The following is a 22,450-nucleotide window of genomic DNA, read 5'->3' on the forward strand; positions in this document are numbered from 1 at the left end:
GGGAGGGGCACAGCGAGTAAGGAAGTCAACGGTTTCACTCCTATTTTGACACTAGAACAAGGGGGTGGCCATATTAATTAACAGGGCAGTCTTACTTGCAGCAACAAATACAGTGACAGATCCAAGGGAGCGGTACGTAATGGTTAGCGGAATCCTGGAAGTGACCCCACTAGTTTCAGTACACGTGCACCCTGAACTAGGAAGACATAGAATTTGTCAAGAAAACAATGGCAAAAATCCCAGACTTGACTCCCATCGACGAATCATCGAGCGGGCGGCTTTAACTGTACATGACCTGACATTGGAATGATCTCACCCCAGGACAGGTAATATGTCAAGCATGGCGCAAGAATTTGAATGCATTTATGGAGAAAATAAGATTGGGGGGGGTTGGAAAAGGGACGGGCCTTGTGTCCCCCATGGAGGCTGGACGCAGCGCTCCTCGCCGTACTAAAATCTCTCAAGCCATCGACGATTATTTATCTTGCAACCAATTCAGAGAGCCCTCCCCCTCCATGTTCTGGGAGTTACTTAAAGCGGTGATTGGCGGGAAATCGTAGCTAATAGGGCCCTTCTGGAAAGGGGCAGTTTTTGAAGTCCAACAATGGCTGGTCCACAGCCCCAACCTCGGAACTGCTGGTGAAAAGGAAAAGCTGAAGATTGAATTTAACTTGCTGTCCACACAAGGCAGTCACGGGGAGCCTTTTATGAACATGGAGACCAAGCTAGCCACATGCTGTCACACCAGTTGAGAAAACAGGTGCCTGCGAAAGAAATAGTAAAAGATAGGCAGGTAGCGGTCCTTAAGCAAGGTCGCTAAGACCTTTACGAACTTTTATCGAGGGCCATATACCTCCGAGCCCCCAGAGGGGCTCTTGGGATGCAACAGTTCCTCGACAGATTGGATATCCAGTGATGGGATAGGACCGGAAACAGGCGCTGGAAGCACCGCAAGGGTTGGGCAAAATTGTGGAGTGCACCAACCCCGTGCGCAATTGGGGAAAGTGCTGGGACTGGAAGGATTCCCAGTAGACATTTACAAAATATTCTCAGCATGCCCTGCTCTGTGGGAGATGTTCAACAACTCACTGTCAGAGGGGGCCCTGCCACCTACGCTGGCTGGCACAGGCCTCTATCTCTTTGATCCCCAAGAAGAGCAAAGACCTGACCGAGTGTGGATCATACAGACCCATCTCTGATGTGAAAATCTTAGCGACAGCCCTTGCAAGGCGACTGGGTGTTGCCTGCCAGAAGTGATCACGGAAGATCAGACCCGAGTTCGTTAAGGGCAAACAACTAATGGCGAACATCAAACGCCTGTTGAACTTAATAATTACCCCATCCGGGGAGAGGACACCAGAGGTAATAGTCTCCCTTGATGCTGAGAAAGCCTTTGATCAAGTAGAATGGAGGTATCCCATGCAGGTGCTTGAACGGTTTGGGTTTGGAGCAGGGTTCAGCACATGGGCTTACGAAACTTGTGTACAGCACAGGTGCTCCTACAGCGAGCGGACAGACGCAACAAGTTGTGAGTACTTGGGATGCACAGGGGAACGAGGCAGAGGGGGGCCGCTCTCCCTGCTCCTGTTCGTGCTAGCAATTGAGCCGCTGGCTATCACCCTTTAGATTGGCGTAGTGGTAGACGGGCATCCGGAGAGGGGGCAGAGAATCTCGCTCTATATGCAGATGACCTGCTCTACCTGTCGAACCCCCTAGCCAGCATGGGAAAGATAACTGGGGTAGTTTGGTGCCTTCTCTGGTTACAAACTCAACCTGGGGAAAAACTAAGGTTTATCGAGAGGAGCGGAGCTGGAAGGACTGCTCAAAGTATCCCAAACCCATTTCAGATACCTGGGGATCCGGGTGGCCCACACCAGAAAGAGGCTCCAGAAATGGAACCTCTCCATCCTGGTGGAGGAGGGACCTACAAAAATGGGACTCATTCCCTCTTTCGCAAGCCGGAAGGGTACAGATGGTCAATATGAATGTACTGCCTAGGTTCCTCTTCTTATTCCAGATCTTCATTTACCAAATCTTTCTTCACTAGTGTCGACAAGGTAATCATGGCCTTCGTCTGGGGGTGAAGAGTACCTAGGATACTGAAGTCCATTTTACAACATGGATGGCACATGGGAGGCCTGGCGCTACCAAATCTTCTGTTCTCTCATTGGGCGGCTAATGCGGAAGGGTGAAGGGATAGCTAAGGGAGCTGGAGGCAACTCTTCATTCCTGTCTAGTACAAAAGCAAAGGGGGTAAGAGGGCCAATCCATGGCTTACAAATTAAACTAGAAATAATATCCGATACAAGGAAGAAGCATACAGATTGGCCAAGGGAGCTGTTTAGAATTCAGCAAAGAAGGACGAAGGGATTGATTAAGAAAGGGAAAGTACAGTACAAAAGGAAGCTTGCAGAGAACATGAAGACTGACACTGATAAGAGTTTCTATAGATATGTGAAGAGAAAGAGATTGGCTGTAGGCCCCCTATAGACCGAAACAGGGGGATGCATAATAAGGGATAAAGAAATGGCTGAGCAATTGAATACATACTTTGGTTCTGGCTTCACAAAAAGGGGACACAAATCAGATAGCAGAAATGCTGGAGAATGAAAGGTTTAGTGAGAGGGAAGAACTGAGGGAGATCAACATTAGTAGAGAAATGGTGCTGGGAATATTGATGGGATTGAAGGTGGATATATCCCCAGGGCTGAGAATCTGCATCCCAGAGTGCTTAAGGAGGTGGCTCTGGAAATAGTGGATGCATTGGTGGTCATCTTCCGGGATTCTATAGATTCTGGAACTGTCTCTGTAGATTGGAGGGTAGCTCGCGTCACTCTGATATTCAAAAAGGGAGGTAGAGAGAAAGCAGGGAATTATAGACCAGTAAGCCTAACATCGGTAGTGGGGAAAATGCTTGAATCCATTATCAAGGACTTTATAGCGGAACATTTAGAAAGCAGTGGCAGGATCAGTCAGTCAGCATGGATTTATGAAGGGAAAATCATGCTTGACAAATCTGTTGGAATTCTTTAAAGAGGTAACCAGTGCAGTCGAAACGGGGGAGCCAGTCGATGTGGTACATTTGGACTTTCAGAAGGCATTTGACAAAGTCCCGCATGAGAGATTTTTGTGCAAAATTAAAGCGCATGGGATTGAGGGAAATGTATTGAGGTGGATAGAAAACTGGTTGGCAGAGAAGAAACAAAGAGTAGGGGTTAATGGGTCCTTTTCAAATTGGCAGGCAGTAACTAGTGGGGTACCACAGGGATCGGTGCTGGGACCCCAGCTATTCACTATGTATTAATGATTTGGATGAGGGAACAAAATGTAACATCTCAAAAGCTTGCGGATGATACCAACTTAGGTGGGAGGGTGAATTGTGACGAGGATGCAGGGATCCTACAGCTAAGATCTGGACCAGTTGGGTGAGTGGGCAAATCAATGGCAGATGCAGTATAATTTGGATAAGTGTGAGGTTATTCACTTTTGGAAGCAAAAACAGGAATGCAGATTACTACCTGAATATGCAGCGGGACCTGGGTGTCCTTGTGCACCATTCGCTGAAGGGTAAGCATGCAGGCGCACCAGGCGGTAAAGAAGGCTAATGGTATGCTGGCCTTCATTGCATGATGTTTCGAGTATAGAAATAGGGATGTGTTGCTGCAATTGTACAGAGCCTTGGTGAGGCCATACTTAGAATATTGTGTACAGTTTTGGTCTCCTTCTCTGAGGAAGGATGTTCTTGCTCTCGAGGGAGTGCAGCGAAGGTTTATCGGACTGATTCCAGGGATGGCGGGACTGTCATAGGAGGAGAGATTGACTCGGTTGGGATTGTTCTGGCTGGAGTTCAGAAGAATGAGGGGGATCTCATGCAAACTTATAAAATTCTTACAGGGCAGATGCAGGGAAGATGTTACCAATGATGGGTGTGTCCAGAACCAGGGGTCACAGCCTGATGTTTCAAGGTAAACCATTTTGGACAGAGGTAAGGAGACACTTCTTCACACAAAGCGTGGTGAGCTTGTGGAATTCATTACCACAGGAAGTAGTTGATGCTAAAACTTTGAATATATTCCAGAGGTGGCTGGATATAGCACTTGGGGGAGAATGGGATCAAAGACTATGGGGAGAAAGCAGGATTAGTTGGATGGTCCTTTGTTCTGGTTACTATTCCAGTACTTGCAAACTAATTCAGCTGATTACTTTTGTTTGTGATAAGAAACAGAGGCCCACTGTAGATTTTTCTACTGGCTTCAAACCTGGCAGTCCTCTAACTCATAGTCCCTTACAAGATTAAGCCTCACCTGCCTTAAAAACTGCCAGTGACAAAGTTAGTTTTTCACTCTGTTTACAATGCAGGGCTGTCCTTTATTTTGGCTAACTTCTCTGAGCTGCAAACTGTACGAGCTAGTTCCAAGCTGCAACTAAAAACCTCTCCCAGCAAACACCCAAATAAATTGAAACCAGTGAACCTGCTAAGCTCCACCCAGCTCTTTGATAATGTAGTCTACACTGGTCTATCCTCAAACTAACTTTCTAAATTAAATTAATTCTCCCATATTTACAATTTGTTCTTTGAACTGATTAAGTGAATCATTTTACAACCTTTTATGGTTCACTTTAAACTAATTTTGTTCTCAGTCCAAAAACAAAACATCTCTCTGGACTGCCATTATATCTGCAAGAAGCACCAAAATGATGTCTTGAGGCAGATTGGAAACCCAGAGGAAATGCCAGTTTAGTGAAGCGAGTGAAAGAGCCAGACGTGTGCTGGTAAGTAGAGATGGGAATGGAGTGTTGAAAATCCCATGGAATGCATTCTCAGGAGAAGAGAATGACCCAGCAGGAAGGTGAGCAGTCATTGAGACAGCTTGAGTGACTTTTGAGAAAGGTTAGGTCTTCAAAAGTGAGAAGGGAGTTTTACTGAGATTGAGAATCCCAATGGTCACAGTTGTTGTGGAAGGGTTGCTGAAAAATCCATTGGATCTGTCTTGGTTACATCTGACGTTTTGTATGCAGTGTGGTGTGTTTGACCCCAATTTGTCTGTTAATTCATATTTACCTTGCTAATTCTGAATATTAGAGCACTGCACAAGATAGATACTGTTTTATTTGGGGTTTTTTCTGGCTTTGTATAGTTACGTTTATTTGTTTGAAACTGTGGAATAAAAAGAACAATACAGCATAGGAACAGGCCCATCTGTCCTCCAAGGCAGATTAAGTGTCCTATCTAGACCAACCATCTGTATCCTCCTATACCCGTCTGTTCATGTGCCTATCCAGATAAGTCTAATGTATTTACTTCAACCACCTCACTTGGCAGTGCATTCCAGGTTGCCATCACCCTCTGTATATTTAAAAAAAAAGTCCCCTGCACATTTCCACAGAACCTATCCCCCTCGCCTTGAAATTGTGCCCCCGCTTCATTAACTATCCTGCCACCTTCAATGATCTCTGCACAGATACACTCTGCTCCTGCATCCCCCTTTAAGAACTATGTCCTTATTTTATATTGTCTCTCCATGTTCTTCCTGCCAAAATCATCGCTCTCACTTCTCCACATTGAACTTTATCTGCCCACTCCACAACTTGTCTATGTCCCTTTGGAAGATCTACGTTGTCCTCTTTACAGTTTACAATATTTCTGACCCAGAAGGAAAGAAAAGGAGGAAAGTGTAAAATGTGGTCTTACATTTGAATATCCCAATATCCCCGGACACACCCAATCTGTTGCAAGAGTGCAGAGAAAGAGGTAAAAACACCAATCCCTCCCCCAAAACAGACCATCACGATCAAGTACGCGTTGTTCTTCAACAACATCTTCATCTTGTGGCTTTATTCTTTTGGTATTACCTTTAGATTGAAGATAGGGGGTCATCCGAGATCTTGAGATTAGAAATCCTTAAATTGTGAGATCTGCGAATCTTTAAAGGAACAAGTACATGGAGATACTGTGCATAGGAACTGGATTTGCTTTGAAGTATATTACACTGGTTGGAATTTAAAAATGCTTTGACTGTTAAGATTCTTCTGGGAGTAGAAGCTGTAACAGTAGATTATTTGAAATCCTTGACTGCATTTAAACTGCGAGTGTTAGCAGGTAAATAGAATGTAGAAATAAAAGCAGTATGTCATAAGGATGATATGATTAATATAACTACCGAGCGTTTGGAATTTAAGAGGTGAAACCTGAAATTGATATATCACAGCTGGAGTTGGCTAAGATTCAGTTACAAATGAAGCAACTTGAGATGGAGCTAGCGCGAGAAAGAAAGATGCAAAGATTTGATTTGGAAGAAAAAGAGAGAAATAAAAAGACTTCAATTAAATGAAGGGAGAAAGAAAGAGCAAAAGAAATGGAAATGAATAAAATCTAATTGGAAAGGGAAAGATAAATGAAAATGAAAGGTTGAAATAAAGAATGGAAATGCGAAAGAGAACGACAATGTAGTTTGGCTGGGGAAAAGCTTAGAAAAAAGGAAGAAAGAAGAGATAGTAGTTCTGATTCCACAGATGAAATTAATTTCACCCAAAAGCTTTGTTTAGTGCCTATATTTACGGAGGATGGAGCTGAAGGATATTTCACTTAATTTGTAAAGATAGTTGCGATGGTGAGGTCGCCAAAAGTTGCTTGGATCTTAATGTGACAAAATGTCTGGTCAGGTACAGCTGTGAATGTGTACACTTTGTCAGAAGACGTCTGCAAAGTGGTTATAAAGGCAATAATGAATGTTTATAGCTTGTCCTTGGAAGGTTTTCAATTAAAATTTAGGACCATAAAAGAAATTGATCAGACATTTGTAGAAGTTGCAAGAGAAAAATAAATGTTATGGTATCAGTGAAGTTGGAGTGAACATGAGGGAAATCTTGGTTGTGGAGGAATTCTGAAATAGCATCCCAATAACCAACTATCTCATTTAGATAAGCGGCAAGTATCAAGGGTTCGAGAAGCTTCAGTTTTGGCTGATAACCTATAATATCTCCATGTGAGGAAACAGTTGTGTGAGAATCAACAAAATTGGAGTAATAGAAAGTGATGGAGAAAATAGTTTTAGAAAACAAACAGAAGGATGCCAAAATGGTAAAGTGGAGGCTAGAACCTAAAAGTGATGTAAAATTGATGTTCTTCCATCATAATAAACCTGGACACATGAAAGCTAATTGCTAGAAACTAAATGGATGGTCAATCGCAGTAGTATGAACGCTTGCAGATTTCTCAGAAAAGGAAATGTTTATTAAAACTGTAGCTGTGGCTCAGGTGAAACTGAAATGAAATGAAAATTGCTTATTGTCACAAGTAGGCTTCAAATGAAGTTACTGTGAAAAGCCCCTAGTCGCCACATTCCGGCGCCTGTTCGGGGAGGCTGTAACGGGAATTGAACCGTGCTGCTGGCCTGCCTTGGTCTGCTTTAAAAGCCAGCGATTTAGCCCAGTGTGCTAAACCAGCCCCTGTTCCCTTGGAACCCAATGGAAAAGGAGGGGTGTCGTTCAGGATAGTCCAGAAAATGTTTCTTTGGCTACTGCTAAGGAGAGTCAGGCTATTGAAGGTTCTGGATATTTTATCTCTAAGAGAGATCAGTTCCATTACTCCTCCAACAAAATAAGTAAGCAAATTAAAATGACTACAGTGGGAATTATTCTTAGATCACCTATTGAAGGAGTAAAATTACTTGGCGAGCAGAGACTAATGTGGTGAAGACAATTGCAGCAGCAGTTGATCATGCTGATATTAACACTCGTAAAAATTATTGCAGCCAAAAATGAAATGCATATTGCTGATAACAGGCAATTGAAGGAAAACCTGATAACACAGGGAACCAACGTCTACAGATGAAATAGGAATTTGCTAATGAAAAATTATAATTGGTGAGAACGATATCTGGACGGCATGGGAGCTTGGATTCATGTCGCATTATATTCACCCCCCCCCCCCCCCCCACCATATAGCTCTTCGGACTAAAGGGATCAAGGTCAACAAAAAGCACCCCATGCAGACACTGGGAGAATGTGCAGACTCCGCACAAAGAACGTGCAGACACACAGACAGTGACCCAAGCCGGGAATCAAATCTGGGACCCTGGAGCTGTGAAGCAGCAGTGCTTACCACTGCTACCGTGCTGCCCCGATGGTGTACAAATGGTGTGCAAATTCTGCTAGTCTTGCATTTTAGTGATATTGTTTCGGTTAAACCTTTTTCATTGTACAATTTGTCTAGTTGTGTCACGAGGTGAAAAGTTTTCTTCTGAAGGGGAAGGTTTGACAAGTAAAACTTCAGTAAACAAGGGGATTTAAACTTTTAAATCGGAGGCTGAAAGCTACTGCTTCCAGTGGGCCTTGTGGCTTCTGTGCATGTGCTGTCTGGAGAGTGGCCGCACATGTGAAAATCAGGCTGGTAAATGGCCCAGCACACCCATGTGGAAAATCGGGTGACCTGGCGAATGTGTCTCAGTTAACAGGACACAGGAGGGGGGCAGTGAACAGATCTCAAAACAAAGGTGGTCTCCACCAGCGAGTGGGACAGAGACCCTAAAAAGACAATCTGGTTCAGGAAAAAGGATTGGAACCTGCAAATGGTCCTAATAAGTAAATGAGCACAACATTTGGCTCTGAATTAGAGAGAGAAAGCTGCAGGGAGCAGAGTGGGCCTGAAAGAAGTCTGAAGATCAGAGGAGGCAGCTGATAGTTAGTGACTCCTTCCTGACAGACCTTTGGAGCAATGGTGGCTGCTTGACATGGCTACATGTGTGCGCGGTGAAGCTTGAGATCAAGGGTAAACCAACATTGGAAGGAGGAATTTAACAACCCTGGTAAGTCATTTGGGAGAGACTGCCATGGTGAGTTCTTTTGAGACTGTTTGGCTTAGGATAGCAAGCATATGGGGAGGTTGCTAAGAAATTCTTGGAATCTTATTTGGTGGCATCCATTAGTAATTTTGGCCTGTGGAGTGTCCAACCATAGTTTGTCTATTAGTTCACATATTCAAGGTACTTTGAATATTAGCGCACAGGATAGATGTTGTAAATTATGTGAACTTTGGGTGGGGTGGTGGGAGGATGGGATCGTTGTTGATGTTAAGGGTATTGACTTTGTATTTGTTACCGTTTGTTGCCTATTGGTGGGGTGTAAATTTTGAAGGAAAATGTGAAAATGGAGAATAAAAACATTTTTTAAAGTATGGTTGGGGTGAAGGAATAGGATGATTTGACTCATTTTACAGCTGAGTTTATTGAAGTCTTTCCATCTATTTTTGTCGAGATATAATATAGTTCATTTTCTGAATTAATGTTTATTTTGTTAACCGCAGACTCCTATGATCTACTCAATAACTGTACTCCATGATTTCTTAAAAACCAGCCATGTTCCACTCTGGGATTTGACTCATCTAGTAGTAACATCAGCTGGGATGATGACAGCTGGTTGACTTTCTTCACAAATGCTGCCTGACTAGCCAAGTATTTATAGCTTTACTGTGTTTTTAAATTTAAAGAATGTTTTAATTGATGCATCACTGCTTATCCTGTTATTAGTAAACATAAATCTGTTGTACTGCTTGGGGCAAGTTGTTTTATTAAATCAAGTGCAAAATGTACTTCCACCTCAGTAATTTTTTTACATCCGTATTTGTATCCTAATGCTGCTAAATGTTAAATTATCCATCAGCTTTTCTCTCTTTCTGACATTGTAAGTTTGCCAAAGAATAAAATAGGCCTTTTCTTTTACTACATAATTTATAGAAAATACATTGGTAGCTGACATCATATCCCGATCCAAATTTCTTCCTTGGCCCTGCAAATGACTCATGTTTCTATCAGTCCTTCAATTCCTCGACTCTCAAGTGATAGGTAATGAATTGTGTGAAATCAAATGACTGTCAGAAACATGAAATGTTAGCTTTTTTTTATTTGCTGACCACTTGTGCATCTCCAAGATGTTTCTACATTCTGAGTCACGATAATATTGGCAAATTACCTGACTGCAGGGCATCTTTTACTAACCTATTCTCAGCTAATGTTTTTAAAAACTTTTTATTCCGTTCTTAAAGGGCAACACTGTGGCACAGTGGTTAGCACTGCTGCCTCAGCGCGGAGGATCCGGGTTCGATCCTGGCCCGGGGGGTCACTGTCCTTGATGACTTTGCCCGTGTCTAGGTGGGTCTCACTCCCACAACCCAAAGATGTGCCGGGTCGGTTGATTGACCACGATAAATTGCCCCTTAATTGGAACAAAAAATTAATTGGGTACTCTTTTTCTTAAAAAAAAATAATAATAATTTTTTTAAATTATTCCGCTCTTCATGTTACAAAGCCAATGTGCAGAGTGGACAAGGCTTGCTCCAAAAACAAATTCAAATTGAATCCAATTCGTGGTCTCCACACAAGGCATATGAGATCTAAGCTGACAAGAAAAGGCATTGCACCTTATCCTAGGCTTGATCTTCGCCTAAAGGTTATGAGAACTGATGTTCAAACACATGGCGCCTGCCAAAATTGAGGACGAGCCCAGAGACTGAAATGTTGCAGTTTCCAACTGCTGCTGTAGCAAAGATCAGCACTGGTTGGAAGCCAAGCTTGGAACTTTTTATAACTTGTTTTTTACTTTGTTTAATTTTTGGAATGTAATTTATCCTATGCAATTGTAGAATTTTACAGAATCCTGTCTGCATTGGCACTGGAAGATCCATCCATTTGGTTGCATTTCTCTACCTCGTCACCAAATCCTTGAACATTTTCCCAGTGTTTATCCATTCCAGGGGATCTTAAATCTGTTGGAAATCTTACCTTCACTGTTTATATTTTAAAGAATATATTGACATGTATTTTTGTTTATTTGGTAGCCTTAAAACTTCTAGCCTTCAAATTTCCAATTCATTGATCAGTGGAAATAGTTCTCCCTCAATTTATTTTATTGCAACCCTATGTTGGACCTCCTCTTACTTTCTTTGTTGGAGTAAGAAGACTCCTACACAAGTCTTTTTCACAATGTAAAGCCTCTCTGCTAGTACCATGATAAATCTGTGTTCTTTGCATTACCTTAACATCTGTCCTAAAGTACTGTGCCCAGAAATGGAAACAGTCTTTCAGTACACTGGCTCAGCTGTGTAGTGGCTGATACTCAAGCCAAAGGTTATAAATTCACAATCCAACCACACTAGGTTGAATGAAAGAGTTCAGTAAATGTGGTAACTTGAAGGCTGAAAAATGCTTCACCTTTTTCAAAAAAACCTTTTGGCTTTAATTGAAGAAAACCTATCTCTTCTATTTGGCCTGACTCCAGTACTTGTTAGAATTGTCGAATCTCCCATCCCTCCAGTGAATTGGCTGATAAATATGGGCGCAGGCACTAAAAAATAGTGAAAGATCCATTACTGAGTGCTGAATTTGGTGCTTTTTGAGTGCGATAGTGAGAGTTTGGTGACCGAGGGAGTGCTGAATTTGGTGCTTTTTGAGTGCGATAGTGAGAGTTTGGTGACCGAGGGAGTTGGGTGAGGAGGGAGTAAGGTGCTCCTTTCATTTTGTTTCCGACATTTCCGCAAAGAGTGCGAAGAGCCAGGAATTTACAGAAAGTGTAGCTGACTGGGAGCAGAGTCGGAGATCTAGTTAGTCCACACAGCAGCTATATTCTGTAAGGTAAGAGGGGATGGAGGCTAGGCCAGTTACATGCTCCTCCTGTAGGATGTGGGTGGTGAGGGATACCACCGGTGTCCCCATTGACTATACCTGCGGGAAGTGCACCCAACTTCAGCTCCTCAAAGACCGTGTTAGGGAACTGGAGCTGAGGCTGGATGAACTTCGGATCATCCGGGAGGCAGAGGGGGTGATTGAGAAGAGTTACAGGGAGGTAACCACACCCAAGGTACAGTACAAGAATAGCTGGGTTACTGTCGGGGGGAAAAAAACAAACAGGCAGACAGTGCAGGGATCCCTCGTGGCCGTTCCCCTTCAAAACAAGTATACCGTTTTGGATGCTGTTGGGGGGGATGACCTACCGGGGGAAGGCCCTAGCGGTCAGGTCTCTGGCACGGAGTCTGGCTCTGGGGCTCAGAAGGGAAGGGGGGAGAATAGAAAAGCAATAGTTGTAGGAGATTCAATGGTTAGGGGAATAGATAGGAGATTCTGTGGTCGCGAGCGAGACTCCCGGAAGGTATGTTGCCTCCCGGGTGCCAGGTTCCAGGGATGTCTCGGATCGTGTCTTCAGGATCCTTAAGGGGGAGGGGGAGCAGCCAGAAGTCGTGGTGCACATTGGTACCAACGACATAGGTAGGAAAAGGGGTGTGGAGGTAATAAACAAGTTTAGGGAGTTAGGCTGGAAGTTGAAAGCCAGGACAGACAGAGTTGTCATCTCTGGTTTGTTGCCGGTGCCACGTGATAGCGAGGCTAGGAATAGGGGGAGAGTGCAGTTGAACACGTGGCTGCAGGAATGGTGCAGGAGGGAGGGCTTCAGGTATTTGGATAATTGGAGCGCATTCTGGGGAAGGTGGGACCTGTACAAGCAGGACGGGTTGCATCTGAACCAGAGGGGCACCAATATCCTGGGAGGGAGGTTTGCTAGTACTCTTCGGGAGGGTTTAAACTAATTTGGCAGGGGAATGGGAACCGGATTTGTAGTCCAGCAACTAAGGTAGCCGATATTCAGGACGCCAAAGCATGTAATGAGGCAGTGGGGAAGGGAACACTGACAAAGGAGAGTATTTGCAGGCACGGAGATGGGTTGAAGTGTGTATACTTCAACGCAAGAAGCATCAGGAATAAGGTGGGTGAACTTAAGGCATGGATCGGTACTTGGGACTACGATGTGTTGGCCATCACGGAAACTTGGATAGAAGAGGGGCAGAAATGGTTGTTGGAGGTCCCTGGTTATAGCTGTTTCAATAAGATTAGGGAGGGTGGTAAAAGAGGTGGGGGGGTGGCATTATTAATTAGAGATAGTATAACAGCTGCAGAAAGGCAGTTCGAGGAGTATCACCCTATTGAGGTAGTATGGGTTGAAGTCAGAAATAGGAAAGGAGCAGTCACCTTGTTAGGAGTTTTCTATAGGCCCCCCAATAGTAACAGAGATGTGGAGGAACAGATTGGGAAACAGATTTTGGAAAGGTGCAGAAGTCATAGGGCATTAGTCATGGGCGACTTTAACTTCCCAAATATTGAGTGGAAACTCTTTAGATCAAATAGTTTGGATGGGGTGGTGTTTGTGCAGTGTGTCCAGGAAGCTTTTCTAACACCGTATGTAGATTGTCCGACCAGAGGAGGGGCAATATTGGATTTAGTACTGGGTAATGAGCCAGGGCAAGTGATAGATTTGTTAGTGGGGGAGCATTTTGGAGATAGTGACCACAATTCTGTGACTTTCACTTTAGTAATGGAGAGGGATAGGTACGTGCAACAGGGCAAGGTTTACAATTGGGGGAAGGGTAAATACGATGTTGTCAGACAAGAATTGAAGTGCATAAGTTGGGAACATAGGCTGGCAGGGAAGGACACAAGTGAAATGTGGAACTTGTTCAAGGAACAGGTGCTACGTGTCCTTGATATGTATGTCCCTGTCAGGCAGGGAAGAGATGGTCGAGTGAGGGAACCATGGTTGACAAGAGAGGTTGAATGTCTTGTTAAGAGGAAAAAGGTGACTTATGTAAGGCTGAGGAAACAAGGTTCAGACAGGGCATTGGAGGGATACAAGATAGCCAGGAGGGAACTGAAGAAAGGGATTAGGAGAGCTAAGAGAGGGCATGAACAATCTTTGGCGGGTAGGATCAAGGAAAACACCAAGGCCTTTTACACATATATGTGAGAAATATGAGAATGACTAGAGCGAGGGTAGGTCCAATCAAGGACAGTAGCGGGAGATTGTGTATTGAGTCTGAAGAGGTAGGAGAGGTCTTGAATGAGTACTTTTCTTCTGTATTTACAAATGAGAGGGGCGATATTGTTGGAGAGGACAGTGTGAAACAGATTGGTAAGCTCGAGGAAATACTTGTTAGGAAGGAAGATGTGTTGGGCATTTTGAAAACTTGAGGATAGACAAGTCCCCCGGGCCTGATGGGATATATCCAAGGATTCTATGGGAAGCAAGAGATGAAATTGCAGAGCCGTTGGCAATTATCTTTTCATCCTCACTGTCAACAGGGGTGGTACCAGGGGATTGGAGAGTGGCGAATGTCGTGCCCCTGTTCAAAAAAGGAACTAGGGATAACTCTGGGAATTACAGGCCAGTTAGTCTTACTTCGGTGGTAGGCAAAGTAATGGAAAGGGTACTGAAGGATAGGATTTCTGAGCATCTGGAAAGACACTGCTTGATTAGGGATAGTCAGCACGGATTTGTGAGGGGTAGGTCTTGCCTTACAAATCTTATTGAATTCTTTGAGGAGGTGACCAAGCATGTGGATGAAGGTAAAGCAGTGGATGTAGTGTACATGGATTTTAGTAAGGCATTTGATAAAGTTCCCCATGGTAGGCTTATGCAGAAAGTAAGGAGGCATGGGATAGTGGGAAATTTGGCCAGTTGGATAACACTGGCTAACCGATAGAAGTCAGAGAGTGGTGGTGGATGGCAAATATTCAGCCTGGATCCCAGTTACCAGTGGCGTACCGCAGGGATCAGTTTTGGGTCCTCTGCTGTTTGTGATTTTCATTAATGACTTGGATGAGGGAGTTGAAGGGTGGGTCAGTAAATTTGCAGACGATACGAAGATTGGTGGAGTTGTGGATAGTAAGGAGGGCTGTTGTCGGCTGCAAAGAGACATAGATAGGATGCAGAGCTGGGCTGAGAAGTGGCAGATGGAGTTTAACCCTGAAAAGTGTGAGGTTGTCCATTTTGGAATGACAAATATGAATGCGGAATGCAGGGTTAACGGTAGAGTTCTTGGCAATGTGGAGGAGCAGAGAGATCTTGCGGTCTATGTTCATACATCTTTGAAAGTTGCCACTCAAGTGGATAGAGCTGTGAAGAAGGCCTATGGTGTGCTCGCGTTCATTAACAGAGGGATTGAATTTAAGAGCCGTGAGGTGATGATGCAGCTGTACAAAACTTTGGTAAGGCCACATTTGGAGTACTGTGTACAGTTCTGGTCGCCTCATTTTAGGAAGGATGTGGAAGCTCTGGAAAAGGTACAAAGAAGATTTACAAGGATGTTGCCTGGAATGGAGAGTAGGTCATGCGAGGAAAGGTTGAGGGTGCTAGGCCTTTTCTCATTAGAGCGGAGAAGGATGAGGGGCGACTTGATAGAGGTTTATAAGATGATCAGGGGAATAGATAGAGTAGACAGTCAGAGACTTTTTCCCTGGGTGGAACACACCATTACAAGGGGACATAAATTTAAGGTGAAAGGTGGAAGATATAGGAGGGATATCAGAGGTAGGTTCTTTACCCAGAGAGTAGTGGGGGCATGGAATGCACTGCCTGTGGACGTAGTTGAGTCGGAAACATTAGGGACCTTCAAGCAGCTATTGGATAGGTACATGGATTACGGTAAAATTATATAGTGTAGATTTATTTGTTCTTAAGGGCAGCACGGTAGCATTGTGGATAGCACAATTGCTTCACCGCTCCATGGTCCCAGGTTCGATTCCGGCTTGGGTCATTGGCTGTGCGGAGTCTGCACGTCCTCCCCGTGTCTGCGTGGGTTTCCTCCGGGTGCTCCGGTTTCCTCCCACAGTCCAAAGATGTGCAGGTTAGGTGAATTGGCCAATGATAAATTGCCCTTAATGTCCAAATTGCCCTTGGTGTTGGGTGGAGGTGTTGAGTTTGGGTAGGGTGCTCTCTCCAAGAGCCGGTGCAGACTCAAAGGGCCGAATGGCCTCCTTCTGCACTGTAAATTCAATGATAATCTATGATTAATCTAGGACAAAGGTTCGGCACAACATCGTGGGCCGAAGGGCCTGTTCTGTGCTGTATTTTCTATGTTCTATTAGCACTTTGTGGCAACTTGCCATTCTCAGGAACTCTGTGTTGCACAACCAATAACTTGCATTAGTTTGGCATCTATTCTTCTCATGAAAAAACTATTTTGGAAATGTTGTTAACCATAAAATTTGGGTTGAACCATAAAGCCAAAAAGTAATGTAAATTGAACTACGTCAAAGTTCAAACAGTAGTGTCTCTTTCTTGACCACAGTGGACTTCCTCCCCGATGTACAGGTTGACCAGACTCGAGTTCGGAGTAGCCCATGAATAGCTCGGCTGGCACGTCCCCTGTGGTGGCATACGACTTGGTCTGGTAACCGAACAGGAACCAGGTTATCCGGGTTTCCCAAAACCTGGTGGTCAGTGCCTTCATGCATACCCCTTTGAAGGTCTGGACCGTCTGCTCAGCCAACCCATTGAAGGCTAGGTGATAAGGGGTGATCAGCACCTGACAAATGTCTTTGGCAGTCATGAAAGCCCCGAACTCCGCAGTGGTAAACGCTGCCCTGTTGTCTGAGACCAATACCTCGGGAATGCCATGGGTTCTGATCGTGTGTTGCAACCATTCCACAGTTGTTCCCATTCCATAGTCACTCTTGTGGTGGTTGTCTGCATCGTGTGGACTTCCAACCTCTGAGTGGGCATCCACAATGATCAGGAACATTGCCCCCTGAAAAATACCAACAAAATTTGAAGTGGAGGCAAGACTATGGTTGGCCTGGCTATTCCCGTGGGTGCCGTGGTGCCGCTGGCTGAGCCTTCGTTTTCCTACGGTATGAAACGCTGAGCCAGTTTCTCTATGCTTCAATCCCGGGCCACCAGACATCGCTGCGGGCCAGCATCTTCATCTCCGAAACCCCTGGGTGCCCGTTGCACAATGGGGGGCATGCCTCTGATTCGGGATAACCACCCGAGTCGTGGCGGATCCCAGGCAACTGTGGGTCCATTTGGGTCCAACCCTGTATCTGGGCTGCTTTGACATGTGGAACTCCATAAGTTGGAGGGAGCGATGACTTCTTTGGCCCACGCAGGTATCGGTGGTCGAGTGGAAATGGGAGGTGGCTTAATGTATCAACATGGGAATCTTTGTCCCTGGACAGTGTTCCAAAATATATTTGTATGCCACCAGTCGCAAGGCCCAATGCTGGATCCTAGCTGATGCGATCAGGGGAATAGCCCGATCCAAAGAGACACGGCAGTGGCTTGTGGTCAGACTAAACCGTAAATGTGTGCCCATAAACATATATCGGTGAAATTTCTTCTCTCAAAAAACGACAGCTAGCCCCTCTTTTTCTCCATTTGCATGTGACCTGTTCTGAGCCGTCGTCCATGCAGTGGGCAAGGACGGCCCCCACCTGGAAGGAAATGCGTCGCAAGTCCAGAGGAACAGCTTGGAGGGGTCGAAATGTGTGAGCAGCTCGGAGGAGCACGACTGCTGCTTCACTGCAGTGAAGGCCTGTTGCTGTGGCTGGACCCATTCCCAAGGGTGCTCTGCATTCAACAGCCAGTGGAGAGCGCTGAGTAATATCGCCAGGTTTGGGATGAACCTCCCATAATAGTTCACTAAACCCAGGGAAGAACGTGATTCAGTCTATCCCCCAGGGACAGGGGCCTGCCTGATTACCTGTACTTTGTCTTCCACAGGGTGCAAGCCGTATCGGTCCACCCCATATCCCTAGTCCGTGACTTCGGTGGCATTGAACACCCACTTTTACCGACGGAGATGACCTCCCTGAAGCACTGGGAGGACTTGTGCCAAGTTCCTCAAATGTTCCTGGTCGGATGAACTGGTAACAAGAACAACATCAAAGTTGATGAGCACTCTGGGCAGCTGTCGCAGGATGTTCTCCATCATTCTTTGGAAAATCACTTGCCAAGGAAACTCCAACCATAAGCCGATTGTATCCATATAACCCCCTCTAGATGTTACCAGTGATGAAACACTGGGAAGCGTAGTCCAGTGCCAGCTGCAGGTACGCAAGACTCATCAACTTTGTGAAAATCCTGTTGCTGCTGAGCTTGGAGTAGAAGTCTTCAATTTGGGGGGCTGGGTGATGGAGACACGGTTCACTGTCATCTTGTAGTCACCACACAGGTGTACGGAATCATCGCGCTTCACCACTGAGGCGGCCCAGTCAGGGAACTAGATGGGCAGATAACAGCCAATCGCCCCAGCAGTCTAACTTTGCATCTACCTTCGGTTGCAAGGCATATGGGACCGGGCAAGCTCTAAAATAGCATGGTGGCGCTTGCAGATCCATGCTGATCCTCCCCACTGCTCCTTTGTTCCCAGACCTTCCTCAAAGATTCGGGGGAATTTCACCAAAATCTCTTCGGACCATTCAGATACAAATGGCATACTCTCTGCCAGTCTACTCTCGGGTGTCCCAGACAATCGTGGCCTAATACACTTGGTCCCATACCACCGCCCTGGTATCGAGCTCCCATGTTGATGGAGTGCCTATTCACTAACTGCGTCAGGGCAACCCATGGGGCAGTTACGCAGTGCAGCTGTTGATAGGAGTTTTCCCCATCGTCCACATAGTATGCTATGTCACAGTTTGGGGGGGGGGGGGGTAATCGTGCCAGGATGGTGGGTCCTTGTGAGCCCGTCTGGGGCCGAGGTCCCGCCGTCCAGTCTGCAGCTGCATCCGGGTTTTCCTGTTCGGGAGAGCTGTTTTGGTGGCCTTCGGGTGCTCTGCGGCAGCGACCTCCGTCTCTGCAGCACGCTCCCCATTTTCGGGGGTCCCATCTTCCGGTCTTGGAAAACCCGGTCGGCACACGTTCGGTTCGGGACCGCCATTCCCTGGAGTTCTTGCACCCTCGGCTCGCTCGCAAGAGACAGCAATTTTGATTGCCCGCTGTATAGTCCGATGAATGTCAATCAAAAATTTACGCTGCTTCAGATACATCCGACAAACTGGTCCTGCAGGGCCCAAACTTGCAGCGGGTTTTTGTAATCGTGCCAAAAAATCACCATGATTTCCTTTGAGCCTGGGTGGTCATATAAAAATGGGTACTCCGTGCGGTTTTGGTTTTGTGTTCCGCAACCAAGATTACTAGCGTGGCAAAGAACCAGGAATTCAGCATGTTCGGGTGGGTTAGGTTCTTGATGACTACATAGGCCCACCAATGGCCATCGGTATTCGCCTCGATTGGCTCCAACTTCTCAATGTGGGGCATCTTGATCTGCTGAAGAGAGGCCTCTTGAGGCCTAGAGGAAGTGGTTCTGGTTATGTAATACGCAGTGCTGATGGCAGCTGCAATCCCACCCTCGTCGTCGGTGTAGAATCCGACGAAGTGTCCACACAAGAACACACCGTTGGATACTAAACTAAAATGGATTTACTTGTACAGCAACAGCTCTCATCCCTGAAGGATCTCTCTCATCGACCTGGTTGCAGGTCAGGGTTTTTATACTTGTTCGGGGGAAGCCCCACCTTGTTTATCAGGAAAGTTCATATTCTGAGATGATCACTGGGAAGCAGATGGTGCACACCCAGTGACCTCTAAGGGCGTCATATCAGAAACCATATGGCATTTTGTGCATTTTTAAAACCATATGGCATTTTGTTCATTTTTTTTTTAAAATTGAAGAGTACCCAATTATTTTTTTTCAATTTAGCATGGCCAATCCACCTAACCTGCATATCTTTGGGTTGTGGGGGTGAAACCACACCGAAATGGGGAGAATGTGCAAACTCCACACAGGTAGTGACTCGGAGCCGGAATCGAACCTGGGACCTCGGTGCTGTGAGGCAGCAGTGCTAAACCAGCATTTGTGCCATGTGACTTGTATTGATGCCTCAATATACATTCATTGTACATTAATTTGGCTCTGACGCAAGCATGCACAACCCTAATGTCTCTCCTATTTCTGAGAGATCATGGCAAAATAGGAAGACCAGTGCTGTAATGTTTCCCAAACATTTCTAGCCGTGAAACCCCTCGTGATCTCCCAAGAGCATCGGGGAATCTCATCCATTCTTATCATGTCAACGACATGTTTTACCCCTCTTACATGAATCTTCTTGCAAAGCCCCCCTTGCAGAGCATTTTGTTCATATGTCAGAATTTATATATTTTTTAAATGTATTCTCAGGATGTGGTTGACACTGTTGTGGTAACAATGTCTCTTACTGCGAGAAATTGCAGCCGCTGCAGAGGCTGCCGGTCCAGTCGCTCAGTCGCTTTTCTGACCAGGGAAAAAAATCAAATTGATGGTCAAAGCCCTGCCTCTGATAGGCTGATCTGAAGCCATTACTCAGGGCAGGCAATGATCGGTCAATTTGGTTTTTTTTTGCTGTTCTTTGGTTCATGGGTGTTGCTCTTTAATGAGCTGACTTAATCACATTTTAGTTCACATGTTTTTTTGGAGTTTTATTTCAAACTTTTTGACCCATGGCTGCCAGATATTCCACAGATCCCCTGGAGACCTCTCGCAGACAGAATGCCAGTCTTCCCAGGACTCCAGTTTGGAGACCCCTGCTGCAAGCTATTATACATTATAAAGGACCATAAGCAGTTGTGCAGCGATTGTGAGGGGTGGGTGTCGGGGGGGGTTCTCTTCTTTAAAGTACTAGGAATTCTGAGGGGAAGCAAGATTACTGCTCTTGTTATATGTTTTTGACCACTATATCCATGTCACAGTATGACCAAAGTGATGGCAAGTGTTAGACCATGCAAATTTAACTTTGTATCCATGCGATACTGACTGAGTTCCCACATATCAGATATGAAATGTTACCATTTAATAACAGCTAACCTGTGAAAACTTCTGCTATGGTATAATTCCGATGTTTGGAAAAACGGGATGTTTGGTAAGAACATGGAGGTGGTCAGTAGATTGTTGGTGACATATAAAAGCAATGTTACTTTGAAATTAAGTCCAGATAATTCTTGCTCAATCTAAATATGTTCTTATCTCTAACTTTACGATTGCAGGCCTACAATATTCATGTGAATGGAGTGTTACACTGTCGGGTCCGATACAGTCAACTCTATGGATTGCATGAGCAGGTGAATAGTTTTTCTAATTGCAAGGTATGATGGTGTAAGTAAATGGAAGATCCTTTTTTTTTCCATGAAATCAGTTCCTGATGAGAATAGTTATCCAATGAACAGTAAATTCTATTGTATATAGCTTGTAATGTTCAGCTCCCAGTTAAGTTGGAAATTTGTTTTCTGGGAAATAGCAGTTAATTTCCTTTTGTGAAGAAAAAGTTCCTTAAAATAAGGCAATGAATGTGGTTCAAAAGGGATAGTGGTTTTTCACAAATTAACATGAGAAATTATGAAACATAGTATTTAGCAAGAAAAGGCAAATTGCAAAGCTTCAGATGGCGACCATATAGCTATAACCTGGGCACAAGCTTTTTTTTACTATACCCATTACAGAAGGGTGGCACAGTGGTTAGCACTGCTGACCCTCAGCGCCAGGGATCGGGTTCAAATCCGGCCTTGAGTGACTGTGGAATTTGCACTTTCTCCCCGTATCTGCGTGGGTTTCCTCTCAGTCCAAAGATGTGCAGATTGGGTGGATTGGCAATGATAAAATTGACCCACAGATTAAATGAGAATACAAGGATAGATTGGGGGAGTGGGTCGAGGTAGGGTGCTCTTTCAGAGGGTCATAGAAACATAGAAAATAGGAGCAGGCCCTTCGAGCCTACTCTACCATTCATCATGATCATGGCTGATCATCCAACTCCATAGCCTAATCCCGCTTTACCCCCATATCTTTTGATTCCGTTCGCCCTAAGTGCTATATCTGTCTGCTTCTTGAAAACATGCATGTTATGTTTTCTGAACTACTTCCTGTGGTAACGAATTCTACAGGTTCACCACTCTGGGTGAAGAAATTTCCTTTTCTTTGTCCTGAATAGTCTTCGGTCCCTCATCCAGGAATCTGTCTGGTGCAGACACGATGGGCCGAGTCTGCACTGTAGGGATAAAAAGGGGCGGCACAGTGGTTAGCACTGCTGCCTCACAACGCCAGGAACCCAGATTCAATTCCAACCTTGGGTCACTGTCTGTGGAGTTTGTACGTTTTCCCCGTGTCTGCATGGGTTTCCTCTGGGTGCTCTGGTTTCCTCCCACAGTCCAAAAATTTGCAGATTAGGTGGATTGGCCATGGTAGATTGCCCCTTAATGTCCAGGGATATGCAGGTTAGGTTGCGGGGATAGGGTGGGTGGATGGGGGAATGGACACTAGTGCTCATTCGAAACGTCATGTGCAGACTCGATGTGCCAAATGACCTCCTTCTGCACTAGGGATTCTATGCTTACCACTTGTTTGATTTTTGCATCATATCTTTTGTTAATCTCTCCTATTCTCCAGTTGATAGCTTCTATCTTCCACCCTTCTGTCCTTTAGTTCCTTCTGCCCCAACCCCTTTTTTTTTTTTGGTCTAAAAACTCCGACAAATGTGAGGCCATCAACCTGAAATGTTGACTTTCTCTCCACTGATGCTGTCTAACTTGAGTATTTTCCAGCATTTGTTTCTGTTGTTATGACTGCACTTATAGTTGCATGTGGGCCTAAACTGTAGGA

The 22,450-nt window shown here is 45.0% G+C and overlaps 1 protein-coding gene across 1 annotated transcript in view; it reads left to right on the top strand.

The window, feature by feature from the left end:
- snx17 (sorting nexin 17) overlaps positions 1 to 22,450 on the top strand; it is a 167,933-nt gene that overhangs the window by 13,590 nt on the left and 131,893 nt on the right. Inside the window, exons 2-3 of the mRNA XM_072500579.1 lie at positions 3,895 to 3,985; positions 20,842 to 20,916. Of these exons, the coding sequence (XP_072356680.1) occupies positions 3,895 to 3,985; positions 20,842 to 20,916 (166 nt within the window). The remainder of the gene's footprint in view (positions 1 to 3,894; positions 3,986 to 20,841; positions 20,917 to 22,450) is intronic.

Source organism: Scyliorhinus torazame, chromosome 4 (genome assembly GCF_047496885.1).
Source record: "Scyliorhinus torazame isolate Kashiwa2021f chromosome 4, sScyTor2.1, whole genome shotgun sequence".
Lineage (NCBI taxonomy): Eukaryota > Metazoa > Chordata > Chondrichthyes > Carcharhiniformes > Scyliorhinidae > Scyliorhinus > Scyliorhinus torazame.